The 25,023-nt window shown below is 42.1% G+C and overlaps 2 protein-coding genes across 9 annotated transcripts in view; one reads left to right on the forward strand and one right to left on the reverse strand.

Moving 5' to 3' along the window:
- LOC108928237 (formin-like protein 1) overlaps positions 1-15,172 on the forward strand; it is a 44,257-nt gene extending 29,085 nt beyond the window's left edge. For 2 of the 4 annotated variants that reach the window (XM_018742088.2, XM_018742090.2), the window contains exons 14-26: positions 1,366-1,654; positions 2,668-2,922; positions 3,059-3,183; positions 3,348-3,550; positions 3,877-4,111; positions 4,487-4,555; positions 4,638-4,739; positions 7,350-7,479; positions 9,246-9,409; positions 11,045-11,146; positions 11,229-11,336; positions 12,390-12,504; positions 13,274-15,172. In XM_018742088.2, coding sequence (XP_018597604.2) covers positions 1,366-1,654; positions 2,668-2,922; positions 3,059-3,183; positions 3,348-3,550; positions 3,877-4,111; positions 4,487-4,555; positions 4,638-4,739; positions 7,350-7,479; positions 9,246-9,409; positions 11,045-11,146; positions 11,229-11,336; positions 12,390-12,504; positions 13,274-13,374 — 1,998 coding nt within the window. In that variant the 3' untranslated portion in view covers positions 13,375-15,172. The remainder of the gene's footprint in view (positions 1-1,365; positions 1,655-2,667; positions 2,923-3,058; positions 3,184-3,347; positions 3,551-3,876; positions 4,112-4,486; positions 4,556-4,637; positions 4,740-7,349; positions 7,480-9,245; positions 9,410-11,044; positions 11,147-11,228; positions 11,337-12,389; positions 12,505-13,273) is intronic. The other 2 variants (XM_018742089.2, XM_018742091.2) reach the window with 1 other exon arrangement.
- Positions 15,173-20,055: 4,883 nt separating this feature from the next.
- Positions 20,056-25,023, reverse strand: part of LOC108928242 (SRC kinase signaling inhibitor 1-like) — a 151,979-nt gene continuing 147,011 nt past the window's right edge. For all 5 annotated transcript variants that reach the window (XM_029249224.1, XM_029249223.1, XM_029249221.1 and 2 more), the window contains one exon: positions 20,056-24,314. In XM_029249224.1, coding sequence (XP_029105057.1) covers positions 24,309-24,314 — 6 coding nt within the window. In that variant the 3' untranslated portion in view covers positions 20,056-24,308. The remainder of the gene's footprint in view (positions 24,315-25,023) is intronic.

Consider the following 25,023-nt stretch of genomic DNA (forward strand, 5'->3'; position numbering starts at 1 on the left):
TGTGTCCCCTCCCCCCGGCCCTGCGCCCTGTGTTGCCAGGTTAGGCTCCGGTTCGCCTCGGAACAAGCGGCTGTAGACACTGCATGTATGTATGTTTGTGTACATACACTTCTTTTCAATTGGTTATTGAACCAATCATCCAGGAAACAGTAAAAGCCTGTTAAAGGTGAAGTAAGGTATAATTTAACTTGATAGATGTATGTACAGTTGGGTCCAAAAGACTGAGACCACTAGTGAAAATGCTTCCATTTTCTTATTTAATATAATTTGTAATGACAATTTTTTTTTACTATCAGCGCAATAATTTGAGTGAAAAGTACAATCCCATAAATATAGGTTTGAAACCCATAAATGTTCAAAGGAAAAGTACCACTCCATTCTTTAGAGACATGCTATACCCTTTGGTTTGTATCTTTTGGAGAAGGATTCATACTGGAGCAGGATAACGACCCCAAAAATACCTTCAAGCTTTGCACGAATGAACTGTTAAGTGCATTCCTCCACAGTCACCTGACGTCAACCCCATCGAACATCTATGGGGCAGTCCAACATCAGTAACATTACAAGATGCTCTTCGGAACACCTTCAGATCATGCTGAGATAACATGGATCATCAGGTTTTGTGCAAACTTGGAGTCCATATCAGCTCGAGTGCACACTGTCATTAAAGCGAAAGGGGGACATACCAAATAAGAAATTCATGTAAATTCTCATTTTTTACTTTCCATTCAACATACACAGGACAAGATGTTATACCCCATGCATATTTATCAACGGCTGTACACAAAGATCCAGTCCAACCAAAATGAAGCCACAAAGAACATCCAGCGTAGCCAAGACATCTCCATGACCCAAGACCATGAAGCTTAGCTACCTTCTTCAACAAACCAACAAATCCAAACCACTGAAGCCACCAAACCAACACACTGACCCCACCACACCAACCAACCTAACAAATCCACCAAACCAGCAAACCTAAAACACTAAACCAGCAGGGTACCAACATATAATGCTGATAAAATGACTACTAATGAGAAATGTTTCATTGCATAAGAAAATGAAAACAGCATTTTCACTAGTGGTCTCAGACTTTTGGAACCCACTGTATGCATGTATGTTTCTCTCTAGGGAGTCTAACACTCCTGTCTCAATCTGTTTTACTACTGTAATCATGTCGGCCACAGGTTATATTCACTCTGCAAGAAAATAAAAAAAATGGTGAAGAAAGTGTCATTTAAAACAAATAATTAAAATGTGAATATGTATCTTGGAAAATGTGTAACGTGTATGTGTGTAACATGAGACAGTATATATGAGAAATATATTTGATGTTTGGGTGGTCGGGCTGCCTTATGTGTCTGACAGGAGAGTCTTCGGGAGTCGTGCTCTCAGGTGACATTCCTTCAGCAGCGAGAGAGAGAGCGTGAACTGGAACGAGAGCGGGAAAAAGAAAGGGAGAAGGACCTTGAGCGCTCCATCCAGAGCTCTTCAGAGCTGGAGGCCAAGGTGCAGGAGCTGCAGGAACAAGGTGTCATCCGCATGGAGCGCTCTGCCTCTGGCAGCCTGAAAATCCTTGTGGTGCCCAGTATCATCACAGAGTTCACTCCTAATCCTGACCCTCACACAGAGGCACACACTTCTGGCAGTGAAAAAGGTGAGAAGGCGCTTGCTACATAAAGAAACTATATTAAAATCAAGACAAATTTACAGCCACCGATAAACATCCAGTGCCCTTACAAATTCCTCTTCTGTCATGTTTGTTGACCAATTCATCTCCTAAACGTGTGCAACATTGTTCTGTTTATTCATCACCAAGAAAATCACACACAAGCTATTACCACTTTGGTCTTACACTCATGTTTGTCTTGCTCTCATACACTTCTACATACATTGATAACCACACTTAAATACAGACGATCCCCAACTTACTATGGAGTTCTGTTCTGATGAACCCATCATAAGTTGAAAATATCGTAAGTTAAGCATGCATTTAATACACGTAACCTATTGAACATCATAGCCTAGCATACATGCAATGGCCATTACGGGCTTGCCGCCTTCATTCTGGGTAATTATCTTGAGTTTCTCCTCAACAGTAATTGTCTTCCTCTTCTCACCAGTAGCAGGAGACACAGATGGGCATTACTAGACATGATGAATGCACAAAACACAACATAGATACAGCGGGGTATCCAAAAACACTGGCAACACAGAACACTGTAGAGTATCAGTTGTGTACACTAGCGACCACGTGACAGACTGGGAGATGCGGATCGCTGTCGTGGCTCACCATCACAAGAGTATCGTACCGCATATTGCTTGTCCAGGGAAAAAAATTAAAAATGCAAATTCAAAGCACGGTTTCAACTGAATGCGCATCGCTATCACACCATGGCAAAGTCGAAAATTCATGTCGGACCATCGTAACTCGGGGACCGTCTGTTTTTACATTACCTCATTCAATGAAATTATAAAGAGCTCACATTCCTTTAAATGTCTGTGACATAGGTTGCACTATTACATGCTGACTGTATTGATCACAGCTAGTCAAACAAATTTTTGCAAACATTACTTAGATTTTTTAAAAAATATTTAGTTTAAACCATCTGTTGAGTGTGGCCAAGTTGAACAAAACAAACTTAAAGAATTATTATTTTTCCAATGAAGACCTCACTGTGCCAATGACCGAGGTTGATGGTCCTCCAGCACTTTCTCCACCAGCACCACCTCCACCACCAGCTCCTCCCCTCTTAGACGCTACAAAATCTTGTGGTCCAGCTCCACCTCCCCCTCCCCCTCCCCTGCCTGGTGCTTTGGTCCCACCTCCTCCTCCACCACCCCCTGGGGGAGGGCCTCCCCCACCACCTCCACCGCCAGGGATTGGACCTCCACCTCCTCCAGGAGCAGATCCTCGCACTCCAGGTAGGGCACATTTTGCATATAATCCCTTGTGAGACTTTGACCCTTGAATGGTAAGCAAAGTGAAGTTTGGTGTCACAAAGCCCTCATATTCACGTCAGAAAAGACACTCTCAGGCAGTTTTCTCCACTTCACACAGGAACAAAAAGTAAGAAGCCTATTCAAACAAAGTACCGTATGCCACTGCTAAACTGGCAGGCCCTCAAGCCCAACCAGGTGACTGGAACCGTCTTCAATGAGTTGAACGATGAGGGGGTGTTAGAGGTGAGTCACCAAAACAGCTGAGCTCCCAGCTTTCTTTTTCAATATTTCAAAATTTTCAAACATTCCAAGCAAACTTGTTCTCATTTCGTTTTGTGCTTTCTGTTGTCACGAAGATCTGGTGGTATGGGGTGGTCCATCTCAAATGATTTCTTTCACTCCTGCAGGAGCTTAACATGGAGGACTTTGAAGAGCAGTTTAAAACCAAGGCCCAGGGTCCTCCAGTGGCCATTAGCACCATGAAAATGAAGGCAGCCCATAAGAGCTCCAACAAGGTGTCTCTCCTTGAGACCAACCGGGCCAAAAACCTGGCCATCACCCTACGCAAGGGGGGAATGAGCACGTCTGAGATCTGCACCGCCATCGAGACGTAGGGCACTACGCAGCTCATATGCCTGAACAATAGTATCTGAGTTTGTTGTGTTGCATCCTTACCTTACTCTACCCTCTTGTTATTTTAGGGACTCATAAACAAAATAGAATTTTAGCTCAAGTGTCACTGCCACTGTCAAGTGTTGATTCTTTCCAGTTCTTTCATATGATATTAAGCATAAAGCCCTAAAAAAAAAAAAAAAAAAAAACACATTTTGGCTGTAATTTTTCCCCATGCTTTACTCGAGTTATCCTTTTGCACATACTTTATAAATCCTTCCCCGCTGTATCGCTCTCTCTTTGTTCCCCCTTTTTTAACTCCAGGTATGACCAGAAGTCTCTACGCTTGGACTTCCTGGAGCTTTTGGAACGCTTCATCCCAACAGAGTACGAGAGGAAATTAATCCAGAACTACGAGCGGGACGGACGGCCTCTGGACGAGCTGTCGGAGGAAGACCACTTCATGATGCGTTTTGGGAAGATCCCACGGCTATCACAGCGCATCAGTACCCTGACCTTCATGGGCAACTTCCCAGACAGTGTGCAGCTCCTGCAGCCCGTAGGTCTTCCTCTGAGGCCCTGTGCTAACATTCCTTGGACCAGAAATCCTTGGGGCTCATAAATCCTTCTGAATTTTAAGTTACTTGGTCATTAAAGTTTTTATCAGCAACATGTCACAATAAAATAGAAACATTAATAGATTTTTGTGTAGCAAGGGGGTTAGGGTTAAGCTAGGCAGTGACCTTCACCTGTAATAATAATATTTTAAGTACTTAGCCAAAGTAGTTTCACTTAGACATCAAACTGTATGAAAGAAGAACAGTACAATTGTAGGGAAAACGCTCAAAATTCTGAGTAGATACATAAGAACAATAATAACCACAAACCAATAATAAGAAAAAATAATAAATCTTGATCAACTTGTTTCCTGCAGCAACTGAACGCTGTCATTGCAGCTTCAATGTCCATCAAGTCCTCTGCCAAGTTAAAGAAAATACTGGAGGTACAAAATGTCTTCCTATTTTTAAGTTTTCTTGAAACTTGATATATTTCATGTGACAGGATATCGTTTGATGTTCCTTCAGATCATCCTGGCTTTTGGAAACTACATGAACAGCAGCAAGAGAGGGGCAGCGTATGGGTTCCGTCTCCAGAGTCTGGACCTGGTGAGTACAGCGCACCTGGCGGTATGTAAAGCCGGGTCACTGTTTTTACCATAATTTGTCTTGGCTCCAGAGTGGATTCATCATTGACTTAGGCAGCAAACTAAGGAGCACTTGCATAATCCTTCAGTATCGATGTGCATCTACCAGAGTGCACATCATGTTAGCCGTGTTTAAATGGCTGAATCCATTATTTTCTGCAGGAATTGAAGGACACGGGACAGCACTCAGGAATCATTTATGTAGGACGGAACTCAGAGTCTTGAACATATTTAATAGGATACATTTCGACCTCAGGCCTTGTTTACCATGGCATGTATGGACATTAACGAAACGTAAATGAATATATGGATCGCGGTCCAATGTCATTTGACATGTAACAAAGATCACTGGGCAGAGAACAGCAACCATTAACACGCGTGATTAGATAATGACGACCTGCATTAAATACACTGATTAGACAGGAGGTTTCATTGTGTTACAAGGCAGGATTGCTCTTGTCTTTGCAATGTGAATGTGGGCGATGCCATTGGGTTTCAGAAATGGCACCTACAGTCAGAACACACAGTGACTCACTCACTCACTGAGTGAGACTAGTAGGAAAATCCATCTGTGTCACTGACAATGACCCAAATTTGTAAAAAAAAAAAAAAAATGTAGCCCACCCACTCAGTTGTGGTTTTTAGGTCTTCGCATGGGAGGTGAATTGGTGGTGTCCACGAAAAAATAACTTTGAGGTGCGTCTCCTGTAGCTTACGTACTAGGTATTACTCTGACTCTAGCCTAGGCTAGCGTAGCCTAGTGCAGCGTTTAGCGTGTTGTATCGCTACCGTATTGTGATTTTATCCCTCCCATGCAACACTAGGCAACCATATTGCTTTTCTCACACACACACACACACACGAATAAGAAAAATTACGGTATGAGAATGCAATAGAAGAAATATATAGTACAGAAAACACACAACGTTAGGACCCGGGGTCCCCGACCTCACTCAGACGTTGCCGTGCTTGCTGGAGCTGCTCAGCTGTTCACCTCGAACCGGCGAAGGATAAAAAAAAAAAAAAGAAAAAGTCTTTACTCACCGCTCCTTCGAAACTCTCCAAGGGTAAACAACCAGTCCTCCAGTTCTGTCTCTCCGACGAGGGCAGTACTGTTGCGAATCCCGGGCTGCCGCTGTCCGTCCGCGTGCAACTCCCTCTGTGTCCCAACTTGTCCCAGACACTTATCGCCTCAGCTTTTTGGCGCGAAACGTCTTTTCCTCACACTCGCAACTTCTCCTCTCAACGAGGTAACCAGAGTTAACCAACCAAACCCGATCGTTTTCTTTTCCGGAGTTACCCTTTAATTAATATAACACCGCAGTCTATTTAACGCAATAATAAATCACGATAACCAATTTTCAAACTTTTCACAGTGCCTCGCGCCACTTAGTTTTCCTCTCTCCGTCCCCCCCCCCACTGACTGGCTCATCCTGAATTAATACTTATCTTATTTTTCTGTCATTTGGGCGCTAACAATACAAGAGCTATTCAAAAAAAAAAAAAAAAAAAAACAGCAACAGCTTACAAAACCCATAACCCTTTCCATATCAACAGAAACTATTATACATCAATAACAATTAAGCCAACCACCAACAGCACATATATATACACATGTAGCAGGGGGCTACATAAATAAATGTATAATGGGCGGTTGGGGGTGTCGTGGTTGGAGGCGCTGCCTTTGGCTCTGAGAGTCGCCGATTCGATTCCAATTTCTACCTGTAGTGTCCTTAAGCAAAGTGCTTGCCCTGCAGTTGCTCCAGTATGTCTGGGTAATTAGTTGTGGCCCTGTGATGGACTGGTGTCCCGTCCAGGGTGTGCCCAGTGTCTCTGGGATAGGCTCTGGCTTGGTATGAGTGGTTATTGAAATCGGTTGCTTATAAATGTATTAATCCTACAAAAAACATAAGAATGTTAAAAAAACAAAAAGGAGCATCACTTGGAAATGAAGGCAATGCTCCCAAACAGTAGAGATTTAAGAAGCATAATAGGGAAATATCCTCATTCATACCCACAGAGGATACTGTGTTCAACGAACAGTATGGATATACTATGATTCACTCTGGAGGAGGTGTTTATCCCCGTCACCACATCTCCTCAAGTCCAGTTATTTCCCACGTCGCAGGTAATTTTGAGTCACGCAGCACCGTATGGTCCTTCGCCTTTCATTAATGTCTGCACTTGCTGAAGCAAGCCTGAGGACGAAATGCGTGTTGTGTTAAAATTTCATACCGTGATCAGATTTCATACTGTAATAAATCCGTTCACAGCTGAGCGGTGCCCTACATATACATTATTTCGGTCATCATTAGCCAATCCAACACACGTTCTGGTAATATTTTTCCATGTGAACACATATTCCGTCTTTCATTTCAGACTTACGGTCCAAAACATTCCCCCTTTTGTGTATGCTGTGGCGATACCCCCATCTACAGCTCTTTAAAACTTACTGATATGTACGCTGTACATGGGTATGAACAGAGCAAGTTCTTGGAGATTGGAGTCTTGTTTTGGGTTTTGCTCTGCTCAGTGGTATCTGCAACATAGTGTGGAGCGTTTGGTGGACCCACTACTTCTCACTGTGTTTCAGCTTCTAGACACCAAGTCCACTGACCGCCGCCAGACTCTTCTGCACTACATTGTCAGCATCATCCAAGAGAAGTACCCAGAGATGCTGTCCTTCCACACCGAGCTGCACTTTATGGACAAGGCCGCATTGGGTAAACCTACAGGCGAATACATCCACACACCTTCTCCTTGCATAACAGGATTAATTTGTCACACAAAATTTGTTGCCGTGAGGCCAATTCCCAACTTCCGTTGTGAGACATCAAATGACAATTACTTATTATGGAAAAAAAAATCTGATCCCAGATTGAAAATGATGAAATGAAATACCAAAATAAAAGATATTTTTATGCACACGGGGGGGTGGTAGCGCAGTGGGTTGGACCAAGTCCTGCTCTTCGGTGGGTCTGGGGTTCGAATCCCGCTTGGGGTGCCTTGCAATGGACTGGCGTCCCATCCTGGGCGTGCCCCCTCCAGCCTTACGCCCTAAATTGCCGGGTTAGGCTCCGGTTCCCCGCAACCCTGTACTGGACAAGTGGTTCTGAATGTGTGTGTGTGTGTGTGTGTGTGTGTGTGTGTGTGTGTTTATGCACACAACGATAAAATCAACAACTGGACAATTGCAAGGCACCCCAAGCAGGACTCGAACCCCAGACCCACCGGAGAGCAGGACCCGGTCCAACCCACTGCGCCACCGCACCCCCTGTTATTCTATAATATTTATGGCAAAAAATATTTTACCCTACCTTTCAATGTATTGCTGCATTTTTACTCATCCTGGAAACACGGTGTGAGACGAGGCACATTGGACTGGGTGCCAATGCATTGCAGGGCATTTTATGTATTTTTCTTTTTCCTGGTCATTCTCTGCCTTTGCAGTATTTCCCTCCGCCACTTACAATTTCTTTTCAGCCTTTTTAGGAGACATCTGAATATTTTGGCTGATGGACAGTTAGCATGTAAGGAGATAAAGTTCAGGTTCACCAACTATCCCTTTTACTCTGCAACACACATGGACAGAATGGTGTCAAAGACACTCTCTAGCTGTGCTGACAAATGATTCACGCAAGATGATCTTCATTTGATTGCTAGATTAAGGCTTTATTTATGCCAGCAGTCATTGTTTCCAGGGTAATTTAGCGATTAATGAAGACAGAGAATTAAGGCAGAAAAATAGCCAGATTAACACCACCGAGGAACAAAGTGTCTGTCTCCGTCCTGAAACATGTGAGCCATTGTGCAGAATAAAATATCCGTTTTGAATGCAAAATGGCTGGCAAAACAGGCAAAAGTGCTATTCTGCAGAACAAAAAGCCCGTTTTATACCATTTTGTATTTTTTGGATGTGCGGGACCCTGTTACGTAAGGGTTGAGGGTACAGCTTTGAAGTCTGAAGGTTTCTACTTTGAAGTGTCATTTATTCATTCATTTATTCATCATATCAAATACTTTTATCCAGAGCATCTTATGGTGCTGATGATTGTAATCTTTTACATGGCTGGCTATTTGTTAGAATTACTTCAGGATTCAGTAGAAGGGAGGTTCATGGGAACCAGTGGCAGCAAACTTTTACCTGATGCTTTTTCTCCAAAGCAACTTACAGTGTTAAGGTTCCAATTATTTACTCATTTATACAGCTGGGTAATTTTATAGGAGCAATGCAGGGTAAAGTACCTTGTTCAAGGGTACTATGGCCAGAGGTGGGGGATCAAACCTCCAACCTGGGGGTCCAAAGGCAGCTGCTCTAACTACAACACTACCAGCTGCCTGAAGAAAAAGTGAATGTTTCCACTATAATTGTACTTACCTACAGAATGGACCCTCACTGTAGTGTGAACCATAGTTAAATGCAGTAAAAATGAATCCGTACCATTTTTTATTCACTGTTTGTCATAAAATGGGGTGTCTTTTGTTCCAGTATCTCTGGACAGCATTCTCCAGGATGTGCGCTCCCTGGAGAAAGGTATGGAGGTGGCCCGGAAGGAGTTCATGGTGCAGGACGACAGTCCAGTGCTCAAGGAGTTCCTGAAGACCAACAGCGAGGTGCTGGACAAGCTGGTGGCGGACGGCAAGACAGCTCAGGTGTGTGCCTCCCTTCACATGTCTGTCACACTCCTCGAAGTACCTGAGAATGAGCCCATACTTATTTCTGAGTCCTCTCATGTTTGCTGTTTTAACATCCATCTGAGCTGCATCTGTAAAACTGAAGAAAATATTTGAAAAGTAAGTGCTTTGTAAGGGGGTGCGGTGGTGCAGTGGTTTTGGCTGGGTCCTTCTATCTGGTGGATCTGGGGTTTGAGCCCTGCTTGGGGTGCCTTGCAATGGACTGGCGTCCCGTCCTGTGTCTGTCCCCTCCCCCTCCAGCCTTGCGCCCTGTGTCGCTGGGTGAGGCTCCGGCTTGCCGCAACCCTGCCCAGGACAAGCGGTTTCAGTCTGTGTGTGGGTGTGATATTGCTGAAACTGAACGCACTGGCTGAGCACTTGTTACACTATGTATTCCTTCAGGAGTATGTCAGAAAATAACTATAAACATATCAAAAAGCTCAACAAACCATCATGCACAACAGGGTACCAGGCTCAAGTCCTGAAAATCCTTTGTGCTGACAATGAAATGGAAATAGGAAGTGGGCAGAATGAGTTTATTTTCATTGCAGTTGTCTGAGTTGTAAATAGCTGGAAGACATTCACCATGTGTTTATAAGATTTCCATGAGATACCTGATGGTGGTTCTCCTTAAAGAAATGGAATAAATGTGACTTATACAAAAATCTTGAAACCTTCGATTTACACTGATTTTCAGACAGCACTCTGTGTAGCTACTGCTGTGTCTTCAGCCGATGCGTGTGCTTTATAAAGAATGGAAGGCATTTCAGGGTGTGGACAAAATGAAGACGACCAGTATTGGGAGTGTGTTGGACGTTTACTGCTTTAGAAAGTTTAAAGGTATACATGACTTGTACGTATTGCTTATGTTTGGCTTGTATGGAGCTAACGGTTTGAGACCTTGAGGACTCAACGTTGTTGCTGCATCTGAGCTCTGTACCCGAATCAATGGCTTAATGAGGTAGATTTCTGCTGCTTTCTAATGAGTGAATGAAGGAATGAATGGAACTTTATTATACCCAGAAGGAAATTGAGTTTGGCTGAGGCAGCATGCAATATGCAACGTAGAATTGCCCCATTAAAAAGAGATTACCCAGCTGTACAAATGGGTAAGTAATTGTGGGTAACTTAATGCTGTAAGTGACTCCGGAAAAAAACGTCAGCTAAATGAATGCATTTAAATGTACAACATGCATACGTGCACACATATGGCATACACTGTATTTACATGCTCACACACGAGTTAAGTTCCATCGACTCAGTTCAAGTCACGGTGACTTGATGAATTAAAGATACAAGACAAACATTAGGAGGACTTCCGTTTTACACGTATTGGCTATTTATTGGGTAAAATCCACTTTGGCTAATGTCCAAATCAGTTAATGTCCTCACTTCTTGCTCTAGTGACATTTGCAATATTCGTGAAGCGTATAACTTTTAACAATTAAACGATTCATTATGAGACGAGTCGGCCTAATTAAGAGTTTTGTCAAAAACCAGCCTACCTCTGAAAAACCCGAGGTATAGACAAGTCCACAGAGCAAGGTAAACAGTTTGAAGGTCTCTGTAACATGGCCACTGTGTTCAACTGGTTGTTTCATTTCTCATTTTCAGGAGGCCTATGTTTCAGTGGTGCAGTATTTTGGCGAGAACTCAAAGACTACACCACCCTCCATGTTCTTCCCTGTGTTTGTGCGCTTCATAAAGGCTTACAAGGTAAGCGATAGCAAATGTGTGTGCACCTGTGCATGTGTGGACTGCTTTTAATATGCTCAGCATGTCTCCTTGGCCATTCCAGCAAGCCCAACAAGAGAATGAACAGCGAAAAAAGCAGGAGACCCTAAGCAGTGAGGATGCTGTCGAGAAGCCTCCTACCTCCAACAAGAGCGAGTCGCTGGCAAACAAGGTAGGCAGATAGTGGAAGGGTCTACAAGCTTGCTGAATGACACCATCCTTAGTCACAGAGTAAGCTACAGTGTGAGTGGAGATGACAATGGGGTCATTTTTGCACAAATCATTCTGGCATTATATTTAGATTTATACATCTGCCACCATCATATTTTCATAAGTAGGGTCAGCCCTCCACATTCGTTGGGGTTAGGGGCGCAAGACCAGGGGTGATTCCAGGATTTTTCAAAAAGAGGTGGCACAGAGGGAACAAGAACCAGTCAGGGGGGCCCATGGACGGGGGGGGGGGGGGGGGGTTAACTAGGCTACCGATGTAATAAGGGGACTCTTGGGAGCTTTTGAAGCCATTATACACGTTACACTCAAGTCCACGTATTTGACAATTTGACACATGTGAACAGAGACGTGGTCTACGCTCGACTCATGTCTCTCCTCCTCTATGGAAAAGGTGGTACTGTGATTCCGCATTGCTAATCAGGCAGCGACTGACATGCGCTCTGATCCAATGACGTTAAGCACTGCCAGATTGACAGTACTCTAGCCCAATGGCGTTGTCGGCCTGGGGGGCCAGTGCCACCCCACGGATATCTCTAGGCCCCCCAAACCGTAACTCTTAATACTGTAGACCATATTTAACACACGAAAAAAGTAAAATAATACACTGTACTGCGACAGTATGTTTTATATGTTGGATGTCCCCAAACAGTGCGTCGTCCGCAGTTCTTTAGCGCGCTGAAACTTTTTACAAAATTTCACTTTTTATAATAAATTTGTGTATATATTTATGGTAGTAAATGATAAAAATAGATTAATAATATATATCTTATGAATTTATGACTTACTAAACTTTGTTTGGTTTTCTTTACATTTTCTAGCCTACCCGCGTTGGCTGCGATTTTCTACAAAGTCTGCAAAATTCCAAAAAAATTCCCATTTAATTATTGATGTCAAACTCGCGAATACTCAAACCCATGAAAGTTAAACCCGCAAAAGTCGAGGTTCGACTGTATTAGTAAAACACTTTTTATGACTGATCTTAAACCCTTTGCAGATGCCTATGATGCCTAAGATCCCCCAAATGGATCTGATAGCAGAGCTGAAGAAGAGGCAGGGAAAGCCTTTGGTGCGAGAAGGGAAGGATGGGACCATTGAGGACATCATCACAGGTGAAAAACACAAAAAAAGTATCTCATCTCATCTCTCTCTCATCAAAATTGTATGTAGAGAAACTTAACTGCTAAACAATGAAGTGGGCACTTTAATAAAACATTGCATCTCTTTGATGCAACTTAACCACTAAAGCGTTCTAAAACATCACTTTTCTCTGTTCAAGCCTAATTACATAATGCTTTTGCCTTTTTATCTCTTTTCACTTTCTGTTACCATCTTTGGATAACCACGGTAATGTCTGTATTTTGTTCCTTCCATTTTCTTCAACGACTTTCCTTTGTGAACCTTGCATATGTGCTGCATTCCTCCTTCCCATTCTCATCTTTTCTCCACTCCTCCCCAATATATTATTGCCCGTTTTTCTTTAAATATTTCCAACCGGCATCCACCATCCGTCTGTGTGTCACCCAACTCCCCTGTGTTTGGGATGGTGGTGCTCCAGCGCTCAAGGCCGTACCTTTCACCGCTCGCTCTGGCAAGCGCTCTTCTCGTCTTTTCTGCGACTCCGGCTACAGCGATGAGAGCCCTTCCTAGTCCTGGCTCTCTCACTCACCTTGTAGGGATCTCTGTGATGGTAAGGTGAATATAAGGAAGGGCTGCATGTGATCTGCTATGGGTGGTCTCAAGAAGTGAATGAAGGTGCATGGCAGGGGAAGTAATAGTTATCAATAATTAGTTGATTGGGTTACAGACCCATTGAGGGGAGGAGCCAGTCACTTTGCATCCAAGCCAATTCTGTCACTGACAGTCTTCATTCCTTCCCAGACCTCAGAAACCAGCCATACAGGCGAATGGATGGAGCGCGCCACAGCTCCAAGAAGAAGAATGGACAGCAACTTCACGTGTCCTCAGACATCTCTCTATGAGACACCTTGGGCTGACCTGCTCAAACACAATGATACACACATTCGACACACCTTAAGTAGTAGCCAAATACTTTTCCCTTGCTTCTGCTCCAGATAACTCCGCAAAGCATGACTCCAGACCAGCTGTATTATGAGAACACTGCTTTTTCCACTACAACCCCATCTAATGAAACACAAGACTACATGGCAGAAATCTACACCCTTACCTTAAAGAACGATGATATGAATGTGGTTTACTGTATGAGATTTGGTGACTCGTAAGTATCTCTGTGTTCAGGAGTGTTTGAAGGTGGAATCAGTTCTACCTGATATGATCTGACATGACCTGAGGAAAGTGGACAAGAATAGACACCCTTTGATTTACGCAAATAGACCGTTCTTCAACCCCTTACGTAAGTCAAAAGTTAAATATGTCAGATTCCCCTTCCTCCGCCACCATTCAACATAGGCTATCCCACCCTAACCCTAGGCATTTGTATTTGCATACGTATAATTCTCTAGTAAATGTCAGACATATTAAAAGTCTGTCATATTATTATTGTTTTCATGCTAGCTGTTCCTTTCACGTGATCCTTTACACGTGCAGCATCCTTCACTAATGTATTCATAGTCAAAGCGGCTAACCTGGTTCCCGTGCTATAGACCATAATCTTTGTCCACCTTCATTCTTCCTTTTGATTTTTCAATTTAATCTCCAAATGAAGTGCTGTACGCTTGCAAGACGGTTCTCGTTTTTTTTTTTCATGTGCACGTTTACCACCAGGTAATGTAAATAAAATGAAAAGAGTAAAAAATATGCAAAAAGCACTACACTAATGAGAGGAGATGCATTCAAGGGTCAAAACACGTGAATTGGGAAGACGCAGCTTCCTGCCTTGTCTGGCTATATCGACTTGCGTCGAACGTATTTCAGATGTTTTGCGTAAAGTAAAAACGCTATCAGTAAATAATGTATATGCCCGGAATTTTTCACGTAAATCCGGATTTACGTAAGTCAAATTTACGTAAGAACAGGTGTGTCTGTACAACATTTTTTCCTGTTCTCTTCTTTGTCAAATAATTGATCTGGTAGTTTCTGGATGTGCAGGTAGGAGATATATACTGTAGGCAACTTCTTGGCATAGAGCAGAGGTTCATTTGATACAATGGGTGTAAGTCTAAGAGGCCAGGCTCTGCCTTCGGAAAAGGAAGTGGCAAATAGAGCAGTAACACTGGGTTGTAACACATTTCAGTTATGTTAACAGTTATGTTAATGACTGTCCACAGACATCACAAAAACATAAACTGAAATAATTACATAATTCATATTGTTTACTTAAAGGGAACGTCATCAAAACCAAAGCAAATTCCTCAATCCTTAAGCAATATTATGTGGCTTGATTTGGCAGACTTGCGTGGTTTATTCTACTACAAACGGAATTATTTTCATTTGTATGTTTTTTACGGTGTGTGAATTATTTTGGAGCCATATTTCACTTTGAAAACCGACAGTCGCTCAGCAAACAATATGTGGTAAAAATGAATAAACAAAACAATGAAATATATACAAGAAACACAGAGCCTACATGTATAGTATATAAGATGAGAATATAAAGTAATATATTCTTTAGAATATTTAAAGCCATTTTTGTACCTGCAGGCTTTTTTCTGTATGTGGCATGCAATCAGCTGTGAATGAGACTAAAATGCAACTCACTGTAAAGTATTATTACTCTACACTGTAGCATCTATCTTTTTTGCAGTGCAAGCAAAGGACAATTTGTATAATGACAGTTTTTAATATGAATATGTAAGAGATAGCCACATTTTTCAACTTGTAGTTTTATTTTTGTTATATTTGCTTTGAATTAATAAAGCTTTTATACTGTTACTAAATTTGTCAAAAATCCTTGTCATCCCCAAGATGTGCTCATTCAGTTTGTCTTTACAAGGGGTTTTATTAACCTGAGTTGTCTTAAAAGGCATTTCTTTGCATTTAAGAGAAAGGAATTTGTGTTTTACATGCCTCCCAACAGCTGAGTAGCATAATACATTTACATTTATTAATTTAGCAAATATACAATGATTTTTCAATACTATTTAGCTGACTTGTTTAACCAAGGTGACCTACAATGCTAGATGTACTGTATATATACAGTGCGCTTCCTACAATGATTCACCTGTTAATACAGCACAGCAATGTAACACACTGACACATACGTGGCCGTTTTTCACATTTTATACGTTCTTTTTCCACATTTGTCAGTAATATATATGTATATGTGTATGTATATGCATATATATGTTCTGTATTTGCACTTTATGTAGTCTTGCGTACTGTTCTGTTGCACCACGGTCCCAGAGAAACAACAACAACTTTAATTCCGCTGTATATGAGCTGTATAAAGGAATGACAATAAAAACCCACTTGACATGACTTGATTTGGAAGGACAAATTCCACATCTGTCACACAGCATAAAAATATATTTAAAGAGACCACAAAGACAGAGTGGTTTACAGTTGTTTTTATTAAGATATATGCAGCCATCCCTTGTTTGAAAATTGGTTGGAAATAATTCATTTGTAATAATCTGTGTCTGTGTTACACAACAAGATGACGAGAATAGACTGGGATGTAGTGCTGGAGGAGCTGTGTGTCAGACTATGCGCCGCCATGAAAGGGTCACAGGACACCAAGCTAAGCTGGCCCTTGCGCTCATTCATTTACATTTACATTTATTCATTTAGCAGAAGCTTTACTCCCAAGTGATGTACATCTCATAGAAAATACAATGTGTTCATTACATTAGCAGAAAGAAAGACAAAGTTGCAGACGCGTGATTCTTAAGTACAGTTAGTTTCTTTCCACCATATAAACCAATGCTCATCACACGAGTAGCTGCATAAAACGAATATTGACGATTCCTGATCACCTTCCTACTAATGTTTTTTTTTTGAGATACATATAAACATTTACGTTACATTACAGGAGTTGCAGCGTAAAGGTTTATCCATTGTTTAGCAGGCATGACCTTAAAGTTATGGTGCATGAACATTTACACCTTACATTGACTTAAGAGGTCATGGGTGAAGTGAGTCCAGAAGAGATGAGTTTTAAGACCCTTTTTAAATGTGGACAAAGATTCAGCAGTTCTGAGTGAGAGGGGGAGGTCGTTCCACCACAACGGAGCCAGAACCGAGAACCTTTGTGCATTCACAATTAAAAACGCACAACTGTACAAGAGAGCTGCACTTTATTAGTCACACAGACAGCAATTATTTACAGAAGAAGCCCAACGTCTTCAAGTTTTCCCACACAGAAGTAGCACATTTCTAACGGAACACGTGGCATTCACACTGATAACTTCTTCAGTATTTTAGGTATTTGTTTTCTCCATAGTTAAAAATCACACTACTCTACAAACCGAAGCGTCACTCTCAAAAGAAAAAAAAAATAAATTTGTTTACAGGAAGGGTCTCAGACATTCCCAGTCCAATCTTCATCAAACCCAGCTCTTTTTCTTCACTTTAAAGACAACAGTATAACACATCATGCCTCTGCCACAAACACATGGGATAATTAGAAAAGATATTTGCTATAGTACTCAACCTTTTAAACTCACATTTAAAAAAAATAACATTGTAGACAAAATCTTTTGAACTGCACCGTGCAAATTGCTTGGAATATACATGCATAATTTGTGACTGTTTTATATTCTCTTTTTAAATTCTAAAAAAATGATTGACATAAATTTCTGTGGACTCTCTAAATATGATTCAGTCTATTTACAAGTTACTTTTATTTCATTTTCATTGTCATAAACCAGAAGACCCACACATTTCTCTATAAACCTACGAATGAAGCACAGAATAATGAAAAATATGGGCATAAGTTTTGACTAAAAAACTATGGTACACAAGGGTTAAATAAGGGAGATGTGTGACATATGATCTTCTCAGGTTTGTTCCCTATGCAGCACATAAGTTCATGGTTAGAGGAGAGTTCCTCCACCCCAACCCTATCCCAACCTAGTCTTCTGTATAAGGTGCAGAATGAAATAAAATGCCGGAGCAGTAATGACACACGTGCTGAACCCTTGTCGTGGATCTAAACCACCCTCAGCTCATAGTCACAGTGATGCACGTTTCGCCTGTTCGAACCAATGTTTGCACAAATATAAAACAAGGCCATCACCAGGCTTTGCCTCACCTGGTTCAGAATATTATAAAAAAGCAATAGCGATGTTCTTGTGCAAAGAAAGCAAAGAAAAAAAGAAATCCTTAGAGCAAAAGAAACAAAAGAAAATGAAAATTAACAAAAATGATTTCTGAGGTTCATATCTGGGAGTTTAAAAATGGCTCCAAACAGTAACACATTCTGCAGCAGGTAGGATAACAGGTGAACTTTACGGTTCACCGAGAGAATGCAGCGGAAAAACCCTGGTTTTCGATTATAAAGAGCAGGAAAACATTTCATGAGCAGTGCCATCAGGCTTCAAAAATCTAGAAGGGTAAGTCAAAAAATATCTGAAACAATGCCTGCCTGTTGAAGAAAAGATGTTTCTCCACTATTCGCTGCAGCAGAATTTACATTTATTCATTTAGCTAATGCTTTTCTCCAAAGCAACTGACAATGTTAAGGTTACAATTGCTACAAGCTTACAGTTATTCACCCACTTATACAGGTGGGTAATTTCACGGTAAGTACCTTGCTTAAGGACGCTACAGCCAGACAGGGGGATCAAACCTGCGATCTTTGACTCCGAAGACAGCAGCCGTAACTACTGCTCTACCAGCTGCCCCTTATTTATTTTATATTTATTGATATGTGTGTGCGTGCTTTGTCTTTGTTGCTGTGACACAGAACGAAACCGGCCCGGTAAATTATTGGCGTTACTACCACTGTCATCACGGACGTTCCCCCTTCCGAATGCACCGAAGAGGAGCAATGTGCCGTTACCCATTTTTTTTGTGAGCTGAAGATGGATCAGGAACACAGTTCCATCGTCGGCTTTGAGCACCGAAGTTCAAATTTTTCGAGCATCCTCTGTGCAGTCCAGACCTTGCACCTTTGGATTAGCATTATTTGATCCATTCCTCGGTTGACCACCAACCAGGCAGTGAAGGAAGCGGTGCATACAGAATGTTATACATACAAAAGTGTGATAATAACCTAGAAGACTGTTAAAAATGATGCCAAGTAAACTCTGTATTCCTTCTGTGTTCATTTTTATAGATATATTGCAAATATTTTTTGATTTACCCTTTGCGGCATACTGGGGCTGCGGAAGACGGGGGCGGCGAGGAGGGTTATCACCACACCCGTGGGTAAATAACCGGCCCCGTTTTACCTCATCTTCCCCAACAGCAGGAGGTCAGACTCGGAAGATTCAGACAAACGCCAGACTCGAGAGAGAGTGAGGAAGACAGGACCTCGTACCCAAAAGCCTCAACGCCCCGCACCGACCACACAACCTCGAGAGAGTGCCCTCCCCCTTTCAAAGTTTCCCACCAACGACGTACCGCATACATGAATGAAAGTGTCTCACCGCATCTTACTTTTATTCAGTTAGCTGACACTTTTCTCCAAGCCAATTAGTCACCCATTTATATAGCTGGGTAACATTACAGGAGCAATTTAGGATGCGTACCTTGCTTAAGGGTACAACAGCCAGAGATTGAACCCATGACCGATGGATCCAAAGGCAGCAGCTCTAACCTCTAGACTACTAGCTGTGCCACTCCTGCAGGAAAAACACAGTAACACTGTATTGGCTCAAGTGTCAGACTGCAATGTACTGATTTTTTTGCAGTTTTCCTCCTACTTTCTGATGACTCTATATGTTTTTTCCCTCAGTTTTTTTTCACTCTTTTAATTAAGGAGCTTAGGGAATTCTTTGCTCCAAAGTGACCTACAGAGCTTCCAATGAAACACTATACAATTTAGAAAAGTAGGATAACTCCGTTTAGATGTCCCTTCCGGGAGTTGTCATGACAACCTTTTCGTTGGGATCTTTAGGAATATGTTACTCACATTACTAATTGGGATCAGAAAAAAACATACAGGCTGCAAAGGTCAGAGCGGGTCAATTAATTATGCCAGATGTAGTACCTCAGAAACCTGATTTTGCTCAAATTAAAATAAAGGATTACATGCACACGAAAGGCTGAAAATGACACCAAATTGCTCCTTCGTACAGCGACGTTCTAAATTTTCGTGACACTAAACGCTTGGTAATCCGAGAGCAAACCAACTAAAACAAAACAGATATTAGAAACCCAGATGTTACAAACCGTTCAAAAAATAAACGATGTCACACAGTTATGTTAATCTATATTGTTTGCTGTATGTGTGTATATAAGGTGCGTACACTGTACATACACACGACACACAATATATTTATAAACATTACATATTCATTTGAAACTAAATATAAAACAGTCCACTCACAAAAAAGGTCTTGCTTGCGAGTCAAATTATTTGTTAATATGGTATATAGTTTCAAGAATAAAAAAAACTATACAAAAAAGATTTGATTATAAAAAACAAATAGATGAGGATCTCATTTTACATTATATAATATTTACTCTATGTATCACACATTATATTAATTTCATACACAAACATGACTAAAGATATATTAGTATTTTCATATAAGTATTTGTATGTGTTATTTACTCAATAATTTTTTTTTTCCTCTCGCTTCTTTGTACCAAACCACTTCTGTGCTTGACTGTTAAGGAGAGCACAAACAGGGCCAATTCCTGGACTCCTGGCTCCCGGTCTCCAAAACCAGTGCTCCACAACCACGGTATTCACCTTTCTCCTTAGTCCATGCGCTCCGTTTTCTTTGCTCGGAAAACCAACCAGAAAAAGCAGAAAGTATTTGTCGGGTGCGCATTTGTGCCGTATCGATGCACTTGTCCCTTCGATCTCTGATGGTTTCGCTTCGAGTCCGCTAGTGCGACAGCAACGTTTCTCAGTTACGTTTTGACGACCGAAGGCTGAACTTGATTTAGCTACAGTGCCAAGGTTGTCCCATTGATCATTATTTGCTGTGAATCGGGTCGTGCCGACTCCGTGTGGGTAACAGTCGGATGGCGCCCCCCTTGCACGCAGGCAATCGGAGAGGGACTACTTATTGCAATTCAACCGCAGCGGCGTGGCACAGATGAAAACCCAGGGCCTGTGATGTATTTTTATCTTGTTCCTTAGACAACTGAATTATGCATCTGTTTCTCTTCAGCACTCTTGGGCTTTCTGAGTTAGATCTCTGCTGACACTTGCATCATTTGGGCTGTACGCTCAACTCTACGCATTCTCCAAACCGACCCATTCCGGCAGTTCACCCCTTACTCACCCTCCGCTAAGAGGCCACCTATCAATGACCAATAAAAAAAAAGAAAAACAGAAGAGTCCTTTGGCAGTACCAGCTAGAAAGAGGCGTTTCACACAATATCTATGGGCCATTTCAAGTCTCCCGCTTTGGATCACTATTAAAGCATCACAAGAGCCACACTGAGTTTTGCCAATCCTTACCGACCTCCTTTCAGACGCAGCTAAGCGGCCGGCACGTCAGAGCCGTAATATCTTCCCATGTCATCGCAGTGGATTCGGTGCTCTGAAACGGTGTTGTGTGGATGGAGGGAGACATCCTCCCAATGACAGTTACCCAGTTTTTGAAGCACGTGGGTGTGTAATCTATAGTGTTGCATCTGTTAAAATCATACATTAAACAACTGACAGTAAGCTAAACTAGAAAACTCATTCATATTTCATGATTGTACTGAATAACAATGACATCATCGCACCTGGCCATAACTATAATATTAGTAGTATGACACTACAAAAATGTCGAAAGCCTTGAACTAATCCAGTTAATTATTTGCTGTGATGGATAAAACTCTAAAGACTGATATAAAAGCAAAAGTGAAGAAGTGATACAATTTTCTGCATCAAATGCGAACAACTTTGGATGACAAAAACAAGCGTAACACAATATTTCCCCATAAATCTTCAAATTCATCACCACGTATTGCTAATTATCCTTTACTGCTCTATAACAAAATATTTAGAATAATCTATACTGTCATTAACATCTTAATATATAAGAAATGTGTTGGTAGACAGGTTGAGGACAAGGATACCTACTTTGTGCACACCTCCAACCCTTCATCCAGCTTTCCTTTCCAGGCCTTCAGCGCAGAAGTCTCATTCCCTGATGTTTACCCTGACTGTGTGTCAAGGGAGAACAACCGGTCCCCTTTAATTCCTTCGCTTTGACATCAAACAGTACTCTCCGTCATTATAGTAAGATGGAAAAATGACTGCATGGGATTTTACCGCTGCGAATACCAAACCAGGAAACATTAATAACATTAATTCTTAACATAAATTTTTAATAACATTTGTGCTCTTCTAAAATGATAATATTTCCAGAGCCAGAGAAATGAGCTTTGGCTACCTCTCAAGAAAATGACCCTTTAGAGCAGCTCTCGGGACTCTCCCAACACTGCCATATGAGGATGATGTATGAAAGTGCCTTCAGATCTCTGGCTACCGCCATAAACGGTTGGCCTAGTGTATGAGCAATATTTTACAGCAAATTGCTGTACTCTTTCAAGATGACTGCTCGTGAATGGATTTTCAGGAAAACATGAAAATCTTCCTTTTTTCCATGGCAGAGCTCACAGCAGCTTTGACGATACATGGCCTGCCTGACATCTTTCAGACCATCACCTCTTCTGCCCCACTCTCCATCTAGCTTAACAAAATAATGATTGTCTTTCTGCCCCAGTTTCCCTCATTTGCCCATAATAATATTAATATCTCAAAGCATGACAGAAATAATTTGAAAGAATAATTTTATAATACAATAATAAACATTAAGTCTTCCTTTTATAGGCTTGGGTCACCATTTCATCTTCTCCAAAGCGTCCACAAACTCTTGACCGCACAGAGCACTTTTGCCCCTCTACTCCATTTACATTTACAGTAGAAGTTCAAGAGGAACATATTGGCTGGCTTTCAGTAGCAATTTGCAGAGCTGCTATATGACAGTGACTGCTAACTGTTCATAAAGCCCAGTCATTGAGAACAAGTTACCAACATTTTTTATACCTTCCAAAGCCCAGGCGAATGTACACAGAATAGCCATTTTATAGAAAGAGGCAGGACGAGGTCATTATCAGGACTAAGATGAAATTTAGTCAATAATATCCTAAACAAATGTATAACAGCATTAGATTATATATAGTGTTTTATTAAAGGTTAAATCCACACTGTGTTTTTCATATTTGTTCAGTTTTTCCTGGAAAGAGCAGTACTCTTATGTGAGCTAAGACAAACTCACTATATTTTCTTGTTAATGTAACTTTATCTGCAATATCTTTACCTTCCACATGTATTTCACAGTCAGGAAATGGTGAGAATGACCAAAGTGGTAGTCCTTACTGACAGTAATTTTGCAGTGCTGAAGATCAATGTTCCCTCCAAGTTTTGTAAAATCTCCATAACTTTTGCGGAAAAGGTGGAGCTGCTGTGCTCAACACATGATCCAAGCATTGCTTATTGAACAAGCATGTGCAATATTTGCTGTGTGGAAGCATATTGCACTACACATCTAACATACTAAGCTGGAACACATCAATAGATCAGAAAAACGAGGCCTTGGCGGTGTACAACCAGTGAGGTTTCTTTAAACCTTTGGGCTTCAGCTCCTTTGTATCATTCATACTTTTTTCCTTTCCACTAATGCTCAGACCAACCTTCAGAAGTGATGGGGCTGCTCATTTGAATTATTTGTTGTCAAAGGTCACATGTTAGACAAGTCCATAGTATTTTGTATGTGAACAGTCTGTATTTCAACAATAGGATCATTGTGGCAAATCCAGGAATTAGCCACGGTGCAAAACTTCACTGCAAAAAAAAAGAAAAAACCATCTGGAGTGCTCTCCAATCCTGCACCTACCCTTGCAATTACAGAGTGGGGATAAGGAGGGAGGCAGAAAGATTGGTATCTTGTGACTAAAATTTGTTGCGTGTCATAGTGCTTGGACAGGACTAGTGGATTCCTTCTCCACAGCCTTTTTTTTTATGGGAACTAGGTGGTGTTAGAGTTGGGGAGAGGTTTGCTGTTGCACGGTGTAGAATTCTCAAGGTCATGGGCATATGATGCCATAGGTGGAGGTAGAGACTGAGGCCAGCAGAGACGGGGTAGATAATGAGGAAGAAAGTGTGGTTGCGGTGGTGGAAGCAGCCATAGTGGAATCTGGAGGACCAAAGAGTGGACAGAGTCTAAAAAGTAGAGACCTTTGGACGCCGCTTCTTGATCAGCTGGTGGAGAGGAGCAGAGGAGAAGATGGATTCAGAGCTCAGGCTGGACATGGACAGCCTGCGGCAGAGGGGTTTGGCTGGACGGATGGAGGCCGGCAGGGATGAGGATAGAGCCCTGTCCTGGGGGGGCTTCATTAGCGTCGAGGTGAAGTAGCCGGAGCTGGACGCCAGGGCCGAATGACCCGAGAAGCTTTGGGTCCGGGCACCAGAGCTGAAGAGCGTCTCCGAGAGGCTACTGCTGCTGCTGCTGCTACTGCTGTTTCCCAAAGCCTACAGGCACAGTCCCCAGGTGCAGGAGAGGAGGAGGAGCAGGAGGAAGAAGAGGGAGGAGTATGGGGTAGGATTCAGAGAAGAGAAGAGAAACAAAAAAGAAACTGCAACCTTTGAGTTGGGAAGGCTGCTGGAGCCAGATGTGGTCCAGCTGTTGGCCTCAGTCCCATACACTGGAAAAAGGTAGGCGCTTGTAGATAGTATGCACCAGGGTAGGCAGGCTGCTGAGGGCGGCACATGAGGCTCAGGTGGGATGGGCCTCGGGAGCAGCAGAAGGATTGGTGGAGACTTAGAGAATGCTGGGCTCAGGAGGGCAGAAAGGAGCAAAAGGCCAGGTAAGTGGAGTGTTCATTGCTGACCCCACATATTGTGCAGCACAAAGATGGAGTTGTGCACAAGGTTTGGGGTTTCGCCAGATGTGGTGGGTGTGGAGACACAGGCAGACAGGCAGGCAGGCAGGCAAGTGAAAGGGATTGGGGTAGGGGAAGAAGAGGTGAAGACAAGAGAAAAAAAAACAAAACAGAACAAAAAAAGAACACAGGAATTAATTACTAAGGTCAGAATCCACATGCATGAAGCTAACCATGTGTACCTTACACTTCTCTAACAATAAAACAAAAACATTTTTCAACATGAATTGAACAACACGACTCTGCATGCAGTTACGCTGTACGGAAGAAAAAGCCCCGTTTCCGGTTTCCTTTTCATTTTCACAGACAACCAAATAAATAAGTGCAGATGTGAAAATGAACATTACAAGCCTACGTTGTAATGCTGATGTTGGCCCATGATGCCCAGGTCACAGGTGTGAGGCTCACACTTACCAGAAATGGGGAACAAATGAGAAGGGAAACATAAGACAGGTTTGCCAGTGATCAAGTGATTTTTGAAAGTCTGTGATTAATCGACTGTCATTTCGTCTAAATAGGACATCACTTAACCCAGACAGAAATGGACATATACTGATATCGGTGTCTGTGTGTGTGTGTGTGAGAGAGCTTCGAGCAAAGGGCTCCTGATCGCTCATCTTGGAGCTTCCGAAAGGTATCCTGGTTTTGGCCCA

This window comes from Scleropages formosus, chromosome 25 (genome assembly GCF_900964775.1).
Source record: "Scleropages formosus chromosome 25, fSclFor1.1, whole genome shotgun sequence".
Lineage (NCBI taxonomy): Eukaryota > Metazoa > Chordata > Actinopteri > Osteoglossiformes > Osteoglossidae > Scleropages > Scleropages formosus.